General features: G+C 38.4%; 1 protein-coding gene across 4 annotated transcripts in view; it reads right to left on the minus strand.

Annotated features, from left to right (window-relative positions):
- Positions 1–5,358: 5,358 nt before the first annotated feature.
- KDM3B (lysine demethylase 3B) overlaps positions 5,359–18,491 on the minus strand; it is a 66,406-nt gene continuing 53,273 nt past the window's right edge. For 2 of the 4 annotated variants that reach the window (XM_075441831.1, XM_075441832.1), the window contains 8 exons: positions 17,015–17,186; positions 13,823–13,913; positions 13,605–13,735; positions 10,214–10,333; positions 9,555–9,694; positions 9,032–9,208; positions 8,355–8,489; positions 5,359–6,704 (listed from right to left, as the gene is read on the minus strand). In XM_075441831.1, the coding sequence (XP_075297946.1) occupies positions 6,624–6,704; positions 8,355–8,489; positions 9,032–9,208; positions 9,555–9,694; positions 10,214–10,333; positions 13,605–13,735; positions 13,823–13,913; positions 17,015–17,186 (1,047 nt within the window). In that variant the 3' untranslated portion in view covers positions 5,359–6,623. Of the gene's footprint in view, positions 6,705–8,354; positions 8,490–9,031; positions 9,209–9,554; positions 9,695–10,213; positions 10,334–11,591; positions 11,621–13,604; positions 13,736–13,822; positions 13,914–17,014; positions 17,187–18,491 lie in introns of those variants that run through there. The other 2 variants (XM_075441833.1, XR_012766065.1) reach the window with 2 other exon arrangements.

Consider the following 18,491-nt stretch of genomic DNA (forward strand, 5'->3'; position numbering starts at 1 on the left):
AAGGAAGTCTCATTACTTGCCAGACAGTCTTTATGAAAAGGAAAGAGACCAAAGAAACAGCCAGAGCAAAAACAAAGAGCTACTAGGGAAGCATTTTCTCATGAATGCATGAACTTTAGTATAATGAGCAATGATGAAAAATACAAAACATTAGCAACTTTCCATTACGTGTAAGAGTTGAAAACGCAAATGTCTCTACAGACAGTGACAAAGAACCTTTTGTCATAGTCTGCTTTTGGATGTGAATGGCCACAAAGTGATTGCATAAGGGACTGCACAATTTACACCACTGATGGCATAACTGACCTACAAATAGGGTAAAAGGAATCTGCTCTCACACATCCAAGTAACACAAACACACACAACCTTCACCAAAATAATTCTAACCATACCAATTTCATATCAGGGACCAGCATGGCAACAGCTCTGGTACTTCAATAACGTGTTCATACTCTGGTGAGTGGAAGATGCGTATCACAGAGAAAATTCAGAGACCCAGCAAGTACAATGTATGAAGAGTAGGGGAGTGCTAAATAACTGCAGGATGGGTAAGTGAATAAAATGCACCTTAGTGTTCTAAACTATTTAATGTGCCAAGGAGCAGTATGAAGATTTACAGTGCATTAGAAATGAACGGTGGTATGAACAACAGAATATGAACTTCAACATTAGTAGAGCGGGTGGTCTTGTGAATGTCTTAAGTGGCAGCTCATTGGCAAGACACATGTTGAGCTTCACAACTTCAGGAAAGGTATTTTAAGCTAGCAATTTACAGCTAACAATAAGTAGCTCAATTTCTTTCCATATCATAAAGCAGAATGAAAAAATCATTCATTAACTTACCTTCCCACAAGGAGAAACTACTGGTACTGAAGGGCTATTTTTGGAACAAAAGCCAGCTGCAGGTCAAATCAAATTAGAATGATGTATTAGTAGTATTCTTTTTCTTAAGTTATTAGTAATACTGTATAGTGCTGTGTAATTAAGATCTTAAGACCTACCCAGGCAAGCAATTCGTCAATTGTTTTCAGATTAAGGCTATATGTTTTCGTAGCAGATATGATACTGCTGAAATAACTCATGACAAATTTGTGTTCTACAAATGGTTAAAATAGGTGACCAAATATCTATCAATCTATTATGGCCTGAACAATAAAGCACGGGAATCAAACTAACTGCTCCTTGAGTAGCGCAGCTTAAGCAAAGCCACATTTAGAACAATGCCAGATCAGATCCAGAGATGCCGCTGAAGCCAAGGTTCAGGCAAAAGCTGCAGTAATGAAGAGGAACAGCAATCAGTCAGCGCTGAAGAACACAAGAGTGCCTCTAGAAAAGTTTAGCAGAATAAATAACGGTCTTAGGAAGGATAAAAGGCGAAGTGAAAGATCACAATGGGAACCCTTTCTGAAGAAAAAGAATGCTGAAACGGATAAGGAAAACACAGAAAAAGTGCAAGCTGACAGTATAAACTGACATTGTGGGAGGTAACGCCCTAGAAATGGAAATTAGTCTGAGAACATTTCCCTTCTTTACCTGTTTTGCTTTGAGATGGAAAGCCTTCAGAAGAGACCTTCCTAGGGGAAGCAGCTGTATTTTCTTATATCTAGCTCTTGAAACTCACTTTACCATTTTCTTATTAGCCTATATAGAGGCAGAGAGATAACATAAAAAGCTCTTGTAAGGCAGGGGGGGATGGGGGGGATGAGGGAGATAAGTAAGATGAGTTCCGCCTGGTTATTTTTCAAATGCCTTGTGGGAGTGTGCAGCTCTTTTTCAAAGGTTGATAATAGGGAGCTTAAAGACACTGCCAATTAAGAGGAAAGGAAGCTGTGGGCAGATTTGAGATTCTGAGATGCATTGGGAGAGAGTAACCACAAGCAGGTCTATGCATCCTGGACGGACAGGGGTTAAATTTGGGAAAACACTGAAGTTCAGAATCAGAAGGTAAGATTACTTACCAGTAACCTGAGCCTGTAAGACGCATTGTCCACAGGTACTTCCATGCTATGCTTCACCCATATGCTGTGTAGTTTAACACTTCTTTTCCACCAAAGCAATACTTACAAAATATGCTTGATGCATGAATAAGTCACTAGCATGTGTCACACAGCTCAACCAACACCTCCTAACTGTAGAAGCTCAGGGAGCTATCAAAGGGCTATCAGAAGTGAGGAAGGAGAGTGAAGTCATATGTACACAGAAGCAATCATTTTAAAGACTATCCATAACTGCTAACTTCTTTCGTCTTTTTTGTGTTGCAGGTAATTTCAAGTTACTGCTTCACATCAAACTCCCCTGCTCCAGTTATGATTCCACATCCTCAGGTTCTACATGAGACTGTCTCAGAATCTTTCAGAGGAACAACAAATGGATCATAATATTTGATGTATTAAGTACTTAATTTTTCCCGTATGTATGTTGCCCAGTTCAGTTGCCTCAGAGTACAGTTTATAAACAGAGAAGAGATTAAGTATTGTAAAATTAACTCTTGCAGATTGTTACATTTTTAATCAGCATCAAGAAAAGGAAGGAATTGTTGGGTTGAAGTGAAATATTCAGACCTGGGGCATGATTTCTTCCTCTTCATCTGAGACTGAGAGAAAAAGATAAATATGTCCTGTCCATTTTGAAGGCTCTGTGTAACTGTTGAGTGATAATGTTGAGCATGCCCTTGCATGGTTGAGCACACAGCACGCTTCAGTATTGTGAACGCAATCATAATTCACTCAGGCAGGCCAACAGCGATATAATCCTGAATTTCCGCTTCCACTTGTCTGCAGTTCCACAAGGCATTGGCTAAAAGACACCCACAGCTTAAAGCACACATTCAAAAATGTTACATCCCCACTATATCTTATGCAGCTCCATTCAGTAATGGCAAGACAGCATTCAGTAGAACAAATGCCATGACAGCAGCAAATTAAATGTTAAGACATGCAACTGAAGTATTTATTTTCCCTCTGCTTAAAAAATCTTGATTTATGCCTCCTTTAATCTGCTTACATTCCAGGTAACGTACCAGCTGCCCCTTAAAATCTGTAACCAGGAAATACTGTGATAAAAGCTACTGATGGTACATCTTAAAAGAATTTTATAATCACTTAGGCTGGTTGCTTTTGCTGTAAGCTCTATATCAAGTATGATAGAACTAGTGGTGGGTACTGGAGGGTAAGTACTTCTACGGACCCTTCACACAAACCCTGTTAAGAAAGAATCCTAACACATGACCTTGAGAGCACCCTAATCATACACACATAAACACGTATGTGACAAGCCCCAGATTAGCTGTCACTACTCAGGAAAGATACTACAGTCATCAGTACTGGCAATCTCAATGCTTAGCATTAGTAAGTAATATAGCAACAGGAATGCTTCAAAAAGGAATAATGAACAACGTTATCTCACCACAGAAATGCATGGTGAACAAACTTTAAAACCCTGCACGTAGTTTGAATCATCTTCCCTGAAAAATGCGGTAGCTGAACAAAAGGAGGCACAAGAAAGTCAACAAGAATAATCAGAGGCACTGAACAGGTTCTATGCAAAGATTCTACATTTTGGAAGACAGATGCATTGGGGGACTGAAATGGCACATAAGAACTCTGAAGATATGAAAATGGCCAAAGGGGTAAACAGAAGACAAACTTCTTGGGGAAAAAAGGCTCTGGAGCCCAGTTAAATTACTAAGCTAACAAAGGTACATACTTTCAAACAAAGCATAATTAAATCTTGCAATTTTGTCAAAGGATGTAGTAGAAGCTCTAAATACAATTACTTCCCGCATCAACATGATAAGAGTTGCAGTGAGCTTCACAGTCTAGTTACAAGTACTGTAACATATCCCTGAGCATGTAAGGCTACAGTAGAGAGCAGAAGCTAAGCATGTCTGAAAGAAACCAAAACAAACCCTTGCAGTCATCTGGGGTTTACATATATACTCATATAAAATGTAATAGATATGTAATGTATAATACACACAGCCATTAATATATTAATGTTATATATGATCTATATATGTAATACATATTAATATAGCTGATTAGTATAATAAATAAAAAGCCATGTGTTTGTAGATACACAATATGTGAAAATTCTATTTCAGAAATTCTGAAATTGCTGTACAGTAACAGCTAAATTTTATTTAGTTAAGCACAATTCAAAGAGCTGACAATTACAGCTTTTAATCAACTGAAGACCTCCTCTTGGTGGAAAACGAACAATTGTTAAGTGGATTTTGAATCTATATAAATGCAAATTTCTGCCCCATATAAAAAAAATTACCTATTTTGAAAAACTTACCAAAAGAAGTGGCAGCCTCTATCTCCTGATGCATACAATCCAGATACAGGATGAAAGTTTTCAGATGTAAGTTACTGGAACTGATTTGCCAGATCAGTTTACAAATTCTTCCTGTCCTCTTCTGGTCTAAAATCTGGATTGCTACATATTTCTTAATCAGTAATTTCTGTGCAAATCATTCCTCTGATTTTGGCTGAATAGTGCTTTAGGTTTATTGTACTCTATAATTAATAAAAGAAGAAATTCAAGAAACAGAAGCAATGTTTGACAGACTTAAACCAAAGAAAGGTTCAGCATGAGATGCAAAACTCTTAGTGTAGATCACTATATCGGAAATGACCAAAGCTATTGCATTACACATAATTAAGTCTTCATCTTTTTATCTAATTGCTGATGTACACACACACAAATGAGGGAAACATCTCAGCTATAATTAACCGTGCAGAATGGGTTGTATGCACGGAGTACAACCAAAGTGCACAAGAAATTCCGCACAATATGAATATGGTGAAGTTGAATGGTTCACGGATCTGGGATAATCCTTTTAATCTGTAGCAGACTGAGTTAGTCCATATTCACAGGATAGCCACAAGGGTATGCACGCAGCAAAAGCCTGGGAGTGAACTACTTGCACCCAGTCAGCGACCCGAGAAGCTGCCAGCATGCCATGTGCCAGTGAACCGAACTCCTGCTGCCATCACAACCTCCAAGATCAAAAACCAGGGAACCTTTACCACTCCATCCGTATCTCCAGTGGAGAGGGCAGCTCTGAACCCCAACCTGTTAGGAATATAGTGAGAGGTAGGGAGCACAGCACAAGAGATGTTGTTTACGACAAGACGGATCCTCCACTCAAGCTATCTGTGAGAATCAAGCATCTGCAGGTAGCTTGGTACGCTCCCAGTAGGTACTTGGGACACCAGGCATAAAACACACAAGCCTTCTGGTCAGACACAGGGCAAGAAATTAACAGGTAGCCTACACTACCAGAGGCAGAAGCTGAGACAAACTCAAAGCAGGAAGATCAGTGTACAAGTCTGAAAGAAACTGCCCAGGCTGTTACAGTAAATGACTTTTATTTTTTAAAAAATGAAATAACCGTGAACATATTAACAGGCCTGCAGGTGGCACTACAGTACAGCTGGATATAAGGTAGATACATTTCCCCATGTACCCGGACAATGAAATCCATTGCATCAATGCTGACATTAGTAAATTCTGAATACAGTTCTATCAAGCAGGAACATTTTACTTAAAATAGTTCTGGACAAAGTTGACACTGGAAGTTAACTTCTCCTTCACTTTGGAAAGGATAGATGTTTTCAGCTAGCACTGGTATTGGGTGAACTATTGCCTGTGGTCACCAGTGCAGGGAGAGATGTACAACATCTCCACATGAGAAAAGAGTTTATACTACTCCTTTACTTCTCATTCTGAGGAAGCAGGGTGGCATAGGGAGAGGGGGAAAGATGGCTGAGGAACATGGGCAAGGGAGGTGGGGTATCAATTTCTATTCACTCTCCTTTGGCTGTTTTTGTGCTATTTTGGACTGTTTTCTAAAAATCACTTCTTGATTTTATTGAAAGGAAGACTAAACATAATGCGCCTTTCCTTGAAAATCCAGGAACAGTTGTGGTACTTCAAAAATACTAAAAATATCTACTTTCATGAAATATTAACTGTTTCACTACAAACCTAGTTTTTCACTAAATACACAATTCTCCTATTTCTGGAGTCTCCTGGGGGAAAAAGTGGGTTCTCCCTTTATTTTTGCAACTCTACAGTGTATAGAGAAATGGCTACAAGAACGGGAGTGCAGAGAATACCTTTATTCTTTTCCTTGGCCTGTATCTCACATGGGAAGTTTGCTTAAATTTCTGCAGTTGGGCTACTGTTGGTCACACTCCTTCAGCAGCTGTCACCTACTTCTGCAGTAGTACAACCCACCTCCAGCACATTCCTTCTAACTTCATGGAGAATAACTAGGCATGAGGAAAAAAAACCATCCACACTCTTTATACCATTTCTAATCATAATATGCAGGAACACCGAGTAGTTTCCATGTTCTTCCAATTTGCAAAAGGCCACAGGAAAGGGACATGGCACCTTTCGTTAGAATCTGGAATTCTGCATGTAACTGTGACCTGCCATTAGACCTTCAGTGTCGAGGCAGCGTAGAAAACAGTGGCTGAAGAGCGTGTGTAATACTGACCACACCAGCTCTTAGTGAGAAGCCTCTGCTCCTGCAGAGGCAGTCATGTGCAGTCCCTGTATGTACTGTGAGCAATAGGCTTACTTCACAGGGCATTTGGAATTAGCAGTTCCTACGATCTAGCTAGTTTGGATTCATGAGCTTTCAGTGTGCCAACAGCATCTTTCACTGCATGGTAGATAATGTTCTTCACCTGCAACAGCGAAAAAAAAAATCAACTTCTACAGACTAACAGGAAGAGCTTTACATACCTATGTAATCAACTTTGACAGCTGAATTCGTAATAGTTGGCAAGTATACACAACATATATACTATCACTGCTTCAGGATATCAACAGCGCAAATTTTAACTGTCATGGTTAGACAACAAATACTTTAGACACATGCACTGATTTATTAACTCATTTTCTGGTGTCCCAGCAATATATATTTACGTAAGTTATTTTAAGATAAAGTCTCTCTTTTCTGAGAGCTAGGAGGAAGCACACTATGAAGTCACGCGTATGAGTTTATTCTGAGGAAGTCCTTGTGATGTGAGTCATTTACAGATTCAAGTGAATCAAATCCAAAAGGAGCAAGAAAATAATATGGTTTAATCCTATGTAAAGTATGACAATGCAACAAATCATCCTGTTGCCTTTGCATGGAGGCTAGAAATTCTTCTAATTCGTGCATCTTCTGGAAAGGTGAGCAATATCAGAGATGAAAAATCCACTAGTACTCACACCTATCTGTTCCATGCCTAGCTGTTTAACAATCAAAGCCGTATCTTGTTTCTGATTTTTCTGATCTAAGTTAATTTGAATTCAATTTCTAGGTGTTGAACAGAACAGTTCCACCTCTAAGTCAATAGCTTAATTGCCCTTGCTCAACTAACTGCCAAGCTCTATCATTTTTTGCTTATGTACCTATGATCTCAGTCTTCTGCATCACTTATGTGAGTTATTGTCTCTGTGTACTTTCAATATATATATAAAAATACAGACAGATGTTTATATAAAAATACTATAAAAATATACACAAAAAATGACAAAGAAAAATGGTAAAGTTTGGCTGTGAGGCACCAATACAACCACTATTCCTTTTCACAGGAGTACTGAGTTCCACTTTGCCAGCAGTTACATTTTTCTTTTCTTTTTTTTTTTTTTTAAATAATAAGCACTATTCATTTTCAACCTATTCATTTACAGACACATTTCCACATCTGTATCTACTGTACTACTTCAATGCATAAGTTCTGTACATAATTATTAGTTTAAGCAGTCACATTGCTTCAAACCAAAACATCTTTAATTTTCTTGTTTGGGATTAATTTAGAATCACTGAATCATTTAGGTTGGAAAAGACCTTTAAGATCATGGAGTCCAACCGTAAACTTAACACTGCCAAGTCCCCCACTAAACCATATCCCTGATTTAAACAAGCAAGACTTCATTTTCAGAGCAATTTTCCTTTAGGCAATAAATAAACAAATACAAGTGTCCTTGATCAAATAAACATACCTCTTCAAAACAAAACACTGCTTTTTTCCCTTTTGTTTTCCCCACTGCTACGCTTCACTGTCATTCAGGATTCAGCTATTTAAAAATTTGTTAATACCAACACATGTACTAGTCCAATAGTGGGAAAGTTCTCTGAAAATCCAAAAGTTTATTCCTAATTTTTGTTTACATAATACTGTACACATAGGCATATTATGTTTACAATCCTTACCAAATAAGAACTTCCACAGTTGTGGAATGTTGTTATTTTTTTTCTTCAATCATTACTACACGTTTCTAGTACTGAACAAAGCTGGCAAAACACAGGACGTATTTAGCGATTTCTGTCATAAAATGGTTACCTGCAGTTTATCCTCATGGTTTGTATGAGTATTAGACAGGTGCCTGAACTCCTGGGTCAGACGGAAGCAGTGCTTCACATGTTCTGGAGATACAAAATCTTCTGCCACTTTAATGCAGCTGTACAAATTATGGACCTAAAAATCCCATATCAGATGACAGATACATCAAGACTGAGTGAATCATACAAAACCCACCCCCCACCCCTGTACGTTAGGTTCTTCCACATTTACTTATCAGAAACAGGAACTGAAGTCTATTTGATCTCACACAGAATTGCATCTAATAGTAAAACCAGAACAAAATACACGACATCTCAAATGTTGCCTACTCTCCCACATACACTAGTGTTCCCTAAAGCAAATTCTCTGCTGTCCTCCATACTTTCTTGGAATTCCGTTCCCTTGGCTGAAGTTTCATTACACAGAAATGTTTTCCCACCATTCACCCTACTTTTTTTTTTCTTAACTGGAAAACTATTCATATCATTCAGGTATTTATTTATATAATTTCTACTAACATAATAATGACGATCCAATTCAAGTAGTTCCTGTAAGAACTGCATACACAGAAAAAGGAACTTAAGTCAGCAATATTAACTAACAGTTATTTTGAAGTCAAGTTCTGTTGCACCTCAAATTACAACTCTGTCAATATGGCCTAAAGTTGGCATACTGACCTGATGGGGAGCACCTGCAGGAATGAACACAGCATCTCCAAGGAACTGCACTATTGCCCAACCTTGTACACCATACTCATCATAGAGTCGCTTACGTAAGGTCTGGTCCAAGTACCAACTTTGGTCATGAATGGGGTCATGATCTGGGGGATTTTCTTGGCCTTGTTCTTCTCCAACCTAGGGCCGAGATATGGGGTGGGGGTGGGAGGGAAACCATGACACAGCACCTTGATATTGCTGGCTCACAAAAAGCTCTGTACCAAAAAACATGACAAACAAACTATTTCAAGGTAGGACATTACTTTCATTAAGCTCATTTAGGTCTTAACTAGTGACACATGCACAAGTATGAAAATTCTAGACCAGGCTGAAAACCTGGGAACGTAATAACTATTAATATCCTCAAAGACAGCATAATAATACCTGTGCACTTGATTTTGACAGCAATTCGTATCATTCAGTTGCTGTAAGCAAGTTTAGTCATGAATTCTGTGGGCTCAATCCTCCTTTATAACCAACATACCTTCCGGAGAAGCTCCCGTATCTTTTCAGCATCCTTGGCAGCATAGATGTGCCATAATGCTCCAGGTTTCTCTCTTCCTTCATGGATTCGCTGCTTTGTTACATCATCAGCATCTCCCTCATCAATTGTTTTCAGAACCTCTGAAAGCAAAATCCACATAAAAGCAATATGATGACAAAGCTTCTGATTTTTGACATATAGAAGAGGAAGGAGCATTTTGAGCCACTAAATCCAGTCACACTGCTACTGCACCTGCTGCATCATACACTGCCCTTTCTAAGACCATCAAGGTTCATCTTAAAATTCAGGAAATATGCCAAATGATCACAATTCAAATCACAAAGCTTAGTCATGAATTCAATCTGAACTAACTACAATTATTCAAATAGAAGGAGAAGAAAGAGTAACTTACCACCCTTTCTCCTCCTTTCTTCAGGTAGATATCTAATTTCTAGCCAAACTCTGCAGCTTCCACAGTTGGGAACCAAGAATGCATTAATGCATTTTGAAATATGTGCTGCAGACGCAGCAAACTGCCTTGTAGATTCAGATTGTATCTCATAGCTATGACAAGCTTAAACAATAAAAGGTACAGTCTTCTTTCTCACACACACTACTGATTTTTTAACAGACAGAAAACAGCTTTCCTCAAACATTACCATCATCATGGGTCCCTTCTCCAATGGGAATCCCAACGTACACCATGACATTAACAGCATCAGACACATCCAAGTGCAGGTTTGTGGTACCAACTCGTCTGTCTTCTGCAGTAATTAAGCCTATAATAGAGTGTAAAATAAAGTCAAGTTCTATTTAGACTCTTCTAGAAATAACCAGCCTGAAAGATCTTTCCAGAACGCTAACTCTACACAGCAGTGAGAGCAGAAACCAATGTCTAAGGGCAGCTGAAGTAGTTATTTTCATTTCATGAGAGACATAAGTAAAAAGTTTACTGATAACTAGTAGTTTTATTTTACAGGAAATAGAAGTAGTAAATACAGTTCATGCAACTCATGAGAAAACAAGCATTTTAAAAACAAAGCCTGAACTTGTACTTTACAATTTTGTCTCTCTGTGGGTCACTTCTAAAGTCTGTAGCAGGGAACTTAGCTTTCATAATACAAAGTTAGTAGGCATTCTTTGGCACTGTTTTCCTTTGCTTGAAGGTACAAGAGAAACCCAACTACTATAAGTGGCATCAGCATCACACTGTGTGCAGCAAGTCATTGAACTGTTACAAGTATAAGCAGTTCATTATTTTCTCATACTCAGCTGTAAAATCCATATGATCAGTTGAATTCCCAGCAGTTATTGTCCAACTCATCATTAACAATTCAGATTACAACCAAGTAAGGAAAAACACCTGCAGACTCTCAAGTGCTTATACCTTTATACATTGGATGATCTTACCCCTCTCAAGTGGCTATGAGTAATGGAGAAAGATTTCAAATGTTTGCTGCTTAATTCTTTCACCTACTCATATAACACATACTTCTCTCTTCCTCTGACCCTTCAATAGCACTCTGTCTCTCTACTTTTGCTTTACCATCTCTCCTCTAGCAAGTAACATGGGGAAAAAAATCAGAAGATTAAAAAAATCTTTGTATTGTCAAACATTAATGTAAGTATGACCACAAGACTACTGGTTGTATTTTAGAGTCACCGCTGTATTTATCTCTTTTCTACTTAAAATATAAGCTTCTGGGGACAGCAACTCAACTCACTGTACAGTGTCTTATTTAAGAAAGCACAACTGAAATATAAACACAGAGAAACATAATATATAGGTTAAAAAACCAGGCCAGATAAATTCACAAAAGATAGGTTGATTATTGACCTCAAGTGAGGGCCTTTACAATCTCCACCTCAAAACTGTGCTTTGCCAGATGCAGCAGGATACAATTCAAGAAGTGTCATTCTTTCCTTAATTAATTGCTAGTGGTCTAAGTCACACAGAGTACGCTGGGAAATACAAATACAATATCCATTGCAAGTCTTCTGTTAAACAGTTCAGGTATTTTTATACAAAAATTGGTCAGTATTTCAGGGTCCTTTACACACAAAACCTGTTGAAGGGAATAAGATTTCTTCATGGTTAACTTCTGTAAATAGGTCTTTTATTTAGGTAACTGAGTATCACTTTAACAATCAAGCTTCCATCACAATTTCTCTATCTTAATGCTTTAAAATGCTCAGCATATGAAAAACTTTACCTCACTACTGAGAACTTATTTGCACCACAGAGTCCAAAAAGAAAGCCATATATTTACAACCAAAATACATTTATTACACTAGAAAAGTTACTTTTATTCACCATAGATAGAATTACTCGTGTTATATGTATGTCCATCTTTGTCTATAAAGCAGTTAAGAGCAAAAAGATATCAAACTGTTATTGAAGACAGACCTAGCTAAATTTTTTCTTTTAACTTGAAAGTAAATGAAGTGTAATAGTTTCTCTCTTCGGACCAAGACCTATACATCTAAGAAGGATTAAATCGTATAGGGTTACATTCTATGCTAAAAAAATGATGTCAACACTCCCTCCATAACCTCTGATACAAAGTAAAATAAAAATTTGACATTTAAGATAAATTCAACAAAATGAATCCATTCCTTCCATTGCTAGCAACACACAAAGACAAGTTAGCTGTCACCGATTACCTTGCTTCTTGCCGCACTCATATATATTGCTTCACTACATTGTAAGCTCTTTGGTGTACAACCTGCTTCACTCAACTTACATGTAAAGTAATACACAAACTAAAACACTAAACACCATTAAATACTCAATAAGCTTAATTTGACTAAGTTCACAATTTCCCCCCCTTTTTTTAACTTTTATTTGTGATGTCATACTGCTAAAAAAACCAAAATAACCCCACAAACACTTTCTCAGAACTGCAATATATTGGTTTACAGCTTGTCTAATCCATATTTGGTTATTGAGCTAAAACACTTTTTCAGAGAGATGAAACAATGAAAAATCTTTCATGTCCTCAGGTGAGTTGTTACTGCAGGTACATTGATAATTTGAATGCAAAACCTAAAAGAACCCTGCATCCCTATCTCATCAATATTCAAAGAGAACTACGGAAGTTACATTAGGGTAAGTTTGCTTCCACATACTTGCTTTGCAAGATGGTTGCAACTTTTTCCTTTTCAGTATGACTCAACATTTTTCCATACATGAAAAGAACAACCACTTTAAATGTTATTATTCTTACTCCAAGATTGCAAAAGCACCTGCTTCCAAACAAAACGGTCACTGAAAAGTATCTGGAACTTTAACAATCAAATTATTAAATTAAAATTAAAAATAATAATTATTAATTAATTACTTTTAAGTTTTAGTTTAAAAGTCTCCAAAACCTGCTTTTGGCCATGACCTCAAAGTCAGTACATTCAGGCACCAAAATAATTCAAGTTGATACAACATGCATTAATTGTTTATATATCCTACACAGTCTGCTATATTGACAATCATTTGAAAGTTTAATGCTTCACAGCCCCATGCAGGGTATGTGTTCAGCTCCATCTTTTACCTACTATATAACTACAGTCTTAAGAGGACATAACTATCCAATTCAGGTAGCTGAACACGCCAACAGTATTATCTTGCATGTTGTCTGTGGTTTATGTTGTTAGACATGGATGAAGAAAACTACAACCCTGGTTGGAAACATGAACACATAGACCAAAGTGCCCAGAAGCTGGTTAATTTTGCTCTCCAATGTATCAGTTGGTCTCAAAAAGATACTAACTTCTCCCTGAACCCTGTATTTATATTAGGCTCATAAAATGTATTAAATAATAATTTTTTGCAAATTTTGTCTATCATATGTACATCTCTTGGAAACCACAAGGCAAAAAAGGGCACATCTGACAGAGAGTGGACTAGCAGAGGAACAGATCGCAGGACCAATTAAAAAAAACGGCACCATGCTCTAGGATAAGCACTGAGTTTTGACTAATGCCACAGCCTTGCGTATGCCCCAAGTATAAAAAAGAGTCACAAAAATCAACATCTGCAGAACTATTCTTACATACCATAGGCATTGTACATTTTGGGGCCCAAGTCAGGACGGACAAAGTAGCTTGGCAGCCTAGAAGCCAAATTCAGTCTGCCATCCCTCTTGGTATATTCAGGAAGAGGAAGATTTTCCATCAAGTCCTCAAACCTAGAGAGCAAAAAGAGAATAAAGGCACGTTTTACCCCTGTAGTGCCCACAGCAGTCCTGTAGGCATTGATACTAAGGTTTACTCACCTTGTAGGCATCATATCTCTAAAGTCCTCCCCCGGAGGCCAATCTTTTAACTTTAGTACCATTGGCTGACCATCATCTGACCTGAGCCGTTCTGCAAGAAACAAATTAAGATTTCTTCATGTAATACCTTTTTACCACAGCCCATTACCTTGTTTAAGTTGTAAGTCTTTTGTACCAAGACCTCTTACATTGCACAATAAAATGGATCCTGATTTTTCTATGGGCTTCCAAGCATCATCATAGTATGACCAAACAACAGTTTAACAATTAGATATATATATCATTACCTACAGCAGAAGTTTGGCAGATCTAAGTCTTAGAATAGTTTTCACTTTTTATTCAACTTCCAAAAACAAGCTTTTCCAAAGCATTCTGCTATACTACTTTTACCAAAGTCTAAAGGAGTTTTATCTTTCATTTCAAGAGGAACGGTGCTTCCATGAAATTCAAGTTACTGGTTGATGCTCTGAAATCAACTCTAACCTCAGTATAACCCAAGAAACCATGGTACACCACCCTCAAAAAAGCTAAATGGCAGGTGGTTACTGAGGAAGACAGCCTTTCATTTTTTAAATTTGAGAGTGCTGGGGGCACTCAAATTAGCAGGGTGCCGCATTCAAACATATGTTCTTCAAGAGTTGTACTCGAGTCCTGACTGGTAACAAAGTGGGTTATGTAGAAAGATGACATTATGTACACAACAGTGGATGTATGACAGCACTGACCACATCAACTGCCGTTTTGCCTCAGATGTTACAATGGCTAAAAGAGTGAATCTGAAAGTGGTACCTGCAGCAGCTTAGAAGACTCAGCTTAACATTTTAGAGAGAGACAAAGTTCACTCTTCTACCAGATTCTTCACAACTCTACATGAAGCTATCAGTTGGAGAACTGGATGTACTGCAATCCGACACCTTCACACCCCCTTCTTCCCAGAAAGTAACATCCTTTACCACTTCCTACCTTACCAAGGATTGTCAGTGAAACAAAAAGCAATTGATCTTACCCAGACTTAGCAGAGCTGCTGACAGCACCAAAAGAGAAAGCGTATCTAAGAAACTAGGACTTGGAAATCTGTGAATCACACCTGTGTTATGTATCAACAGGCTACAGAAGACAGCTTTAGTTTGCAATATAAAAAATTATTTAAATGAAATTTAAAGGAATTAAGAACTGCAGATATGTAAAGCAAAGTGACTGATTTGAAGAAAACAAATTTTGATGAGCTACGGATTTTAGAGAGGCAAATAAAATGAAAAGCTCAAGGATTTGAATTTAAAGACATTTCAGAACTTCCCGTATTCAAGAGTTTGAAATCATCAAGAATCTTTGTTCCAAAAAGTAGAAGAAATTTGTAGGAAGGCTATCCAGAAAGGACAGTCAAGAGCTACCTGGAGGAAAACATACAGATCTGACAAATTACACAAAACTGTACAAAACCCAGAAAACAATCTAAGCAGCAAAGAAAAAACAGGTCTAAGAAGGATTAAAACAAAAAAGTTAGACCTGCTAAAAGTCCACTTAGAACTCAAAGATATTAAAAGCAAACAGCACAAGATTAAAATTAAGTAAAATAAAGTATCATATAGAACAATTAAGCAATTATCTCAACACCACCTCCAAATTCAGTGGCTGTTCTACATATCTTCATTAACTTAAATGGGGGGGGGAGAAACCAGCCATATAGTTGAGAAATCTAAAATTCATGTAATGTGGAGAAGTCAGAGTCATTATATAATTTGCAAACAGTCTTCACATGAGTTAGTGTGTGAAATCTCTGGACTAGTAGCAAATAATATTCTTCTAAACTAGGGACTGCACATGGCTGAAAAACATTAAAATAAAATGTATTTTAAAAAACCTAGCAAAAGTGATCAGATTTTCCAACCTAGATCACTAACAGTTCTCATAGGATGTGTGGTAAAGGCATTGTCTAAAAGAAAAGCAGCAACTGATTTTGATGAAAGAAGCACATCTGTCTGGAGACAAACTACAAATAACATTTCTCAAAGATAACCTGATCCATACAAATTTACTATTTTCATGAATGACCTTAGCACAAAAGTGAAGAGTTTGTGAAGTTTCCCAATTACCGTTGATGCACAGAAAGACCACACTGTTATATCCTTCTAGGCCATTTATTTCTGAGTAATAACAGAAATAGTATGAAATTTAACAGTACAAAATACAAGACTCTGTACTTGGAACTATATAAAAATAAGTCAAAAGTTCGGAGCTCTTTGACTGAAAAATGACTAAGGAAGGGAATATTCTTGGTCTACAAATCTAGAATTTTGTTCGCTGTTGAACAGTCCATTAAGTCATCCAATAGTTCCCCATTTCTGCTATGTGCACATAGCAATAAATACAGAAAACGTTTTATATATGACCCTAAAAATAGGCAACATTGCAATGAACCGTTACAACTCTAACATCTGTAAACATAAAATCACTCTGATCTAGGTATATACAATCTAAAATAGCACATTCTACTTTTCAGAAGCTCTTTATCTGGCCAGTTATATCCCCAGGAATTTCAACTAGTTAGCTTTCACATCCACACTTGACAGGTTTCTCTCAAAGAACTCCATCATTGAGTAATGTTTTATTACATGAGGTACGCATACAGCATTGTTATTCATAATACATATAAACAGGTATTTGTACTTGCAGATGATCTACTACAAAAATAATTTGCAATGTCAAGTTTACTTGGTTGATGTATTCTACCAAGTCTGAGTTTTAGCATCAAAAGCCCCAGTCTGTTTTAGCACTGCAGGTTCCCTTTAGTTTTACAATAAATATTGAGGTTGGAAAGAGAGCAAGGGTAGTTAAATCACTTACTGTCTTAATAATGGAAACTGATGATTAATTCCACTAAGGAAAGTTAAAAAAAAAGTAATTTTCCATTAAATGGATCACCTTTTGACACATGGAAGTAACACACATCAACACGCTTTAGTACAGATGAAGTTTTGCTGGGCAGCCCTGCCCTAATCTCCACCAGTAACATATTTTCTAGGGTGCGCTACATCAAATGAGCAATGGCTTGTTTGGGTGAGACTTATAGCTATATGGATTTTTTTTTAGTTATTATTTTTTATTTTTTGAGAAAATAGGTGGAAAAGGAGGGAGTTGAAGGTAGCAAGACAGACTGCTCAGTTAAACTAGTCAGCCATAGATATTACTTACTAGATATTATCTCAAAGCCATCCCAGAAGTCACGCACTTTCACGTCTGAAATTATGGCACAGTTCCTGCAGTTCACCAAATCTACATCTTGATCTCCAAATTCCAGGCTGAAAGCTTCTGGTTTCCAAAGCTCTGACTTCAACTTCTTATGGACACCAGATACCAGCACGGGCTGAGAATACAAAGATGAATGCTTACTCCACCATAACCAAATTTCTTACACATGCAGCCAAACTTTCTTAAGAGCTGAGACTCCTGGCTACCATCATACAAAAGACACCACAAATCTATTTTTGTCCATGTCTGGGTTTTGTGCATCAAATAACCAGAGTCAAAGCAAACTTCAGTTCCAGGCCATGTGCAGTTGCCTTAGAAGTAGAGTATTGTATTAGACTTACTAAGGCCAAGTGTATTAGGTCTACACGGCAAGGTGTTGGCAGCAGGGGTGGGCTCTGTGAGATGAGGCTGGGAGCTGCCCCGTGCTGGACATGGACGGTTCCTCCTGGCTCCAACAGGTCCATCCCTGGCCAAAGCTCAGCCCATAATTGACACTGGTGGCACCTCTGTGATAATAACAAAGGGCAAAAAATGCTCTGCAGCTGCTGGGAGGTGGGGAGGGAGGCGGGGAAGGAAGTAAGAGAAACAACACTGCAGACACCAAGGTCATTAAAGAAGGAGAGGGAGGAGGCACTCTAGAGATTCCCTTGCAGCCTGTGGAAGGGACCATGGTGAAAGCAGGTTGCCCCCCTGCTGCCTGTGGAGGACCACGGCGGAGCAGATAACCACATTGTAGCCCCTGGAAGACCTCACACTGCAGCAGAGGGAGATGCCCTGAAGCAAGATGCATCCCATGGAGAGCCCATGCTGGAGCTGGCTCCTGGCAGGAGCTGCAGCCCTTGGAGAAAAGCCCATGCAGAAGCAAGTTTTCTGGCAGAAACTGCGGCCCATTGGGGACCCACGCTGGAGCAGTCTATTCCTGAAGGACTTCAGCCCACAGAGAGGGCCCACGGTGGAGCAGTTCATGAAGGATGGTACCCTGTGGGAGGAACTCCACACTGAAGCAGGGGAATATGTATGAGAAGGAAGGAGCAGCAGAGACTGAGTGTTAGGAACAGACTGCAACCCCCATTATTCTCCATCCCCCCTGTGCCACTCTGGGGGGTGAGGAGGTAGAAGAGTTGGGGATGATGGAGTGAAGTTGAGCCTTTAGGAAGCAGGAGGGGTGGGTGGAGGTAAGATGTTTTTAGCTTTGTATTTGTTCCACACCATCCTACTATCTTTTAACTGGCAATAAATTAAATCACTTTTTCAGAAGTTGAATCTGTTTTGCCCATGACAGCAATTGCTAAGTGATCTCCCTGTCTTTATGGTGACACACAAACTTTTCCACCTTATTTTCTTCCCCTGTCCTGTTGAGAAGGGGGCCTGAGAGAGCGGCTGGGTAGGGGTCTGGAAGCCAGCCAAGGTCAATCCACCT

Source organism: Opisthocomus hoazin, chromosome 22 (assembly GCF_030867145.1).
Source record: "Opisthocomus hoazin isolate bOpiHoa1 chromosome 22, bOpiHoa1.hap1, whole genome shotgun sequence".
NCBI lineage: Eukaryota > Metazoa > Chordata > Aves > Opisthocomiformes > Opisthocomidae > Opisthocomus > Opisthocomus hoazin.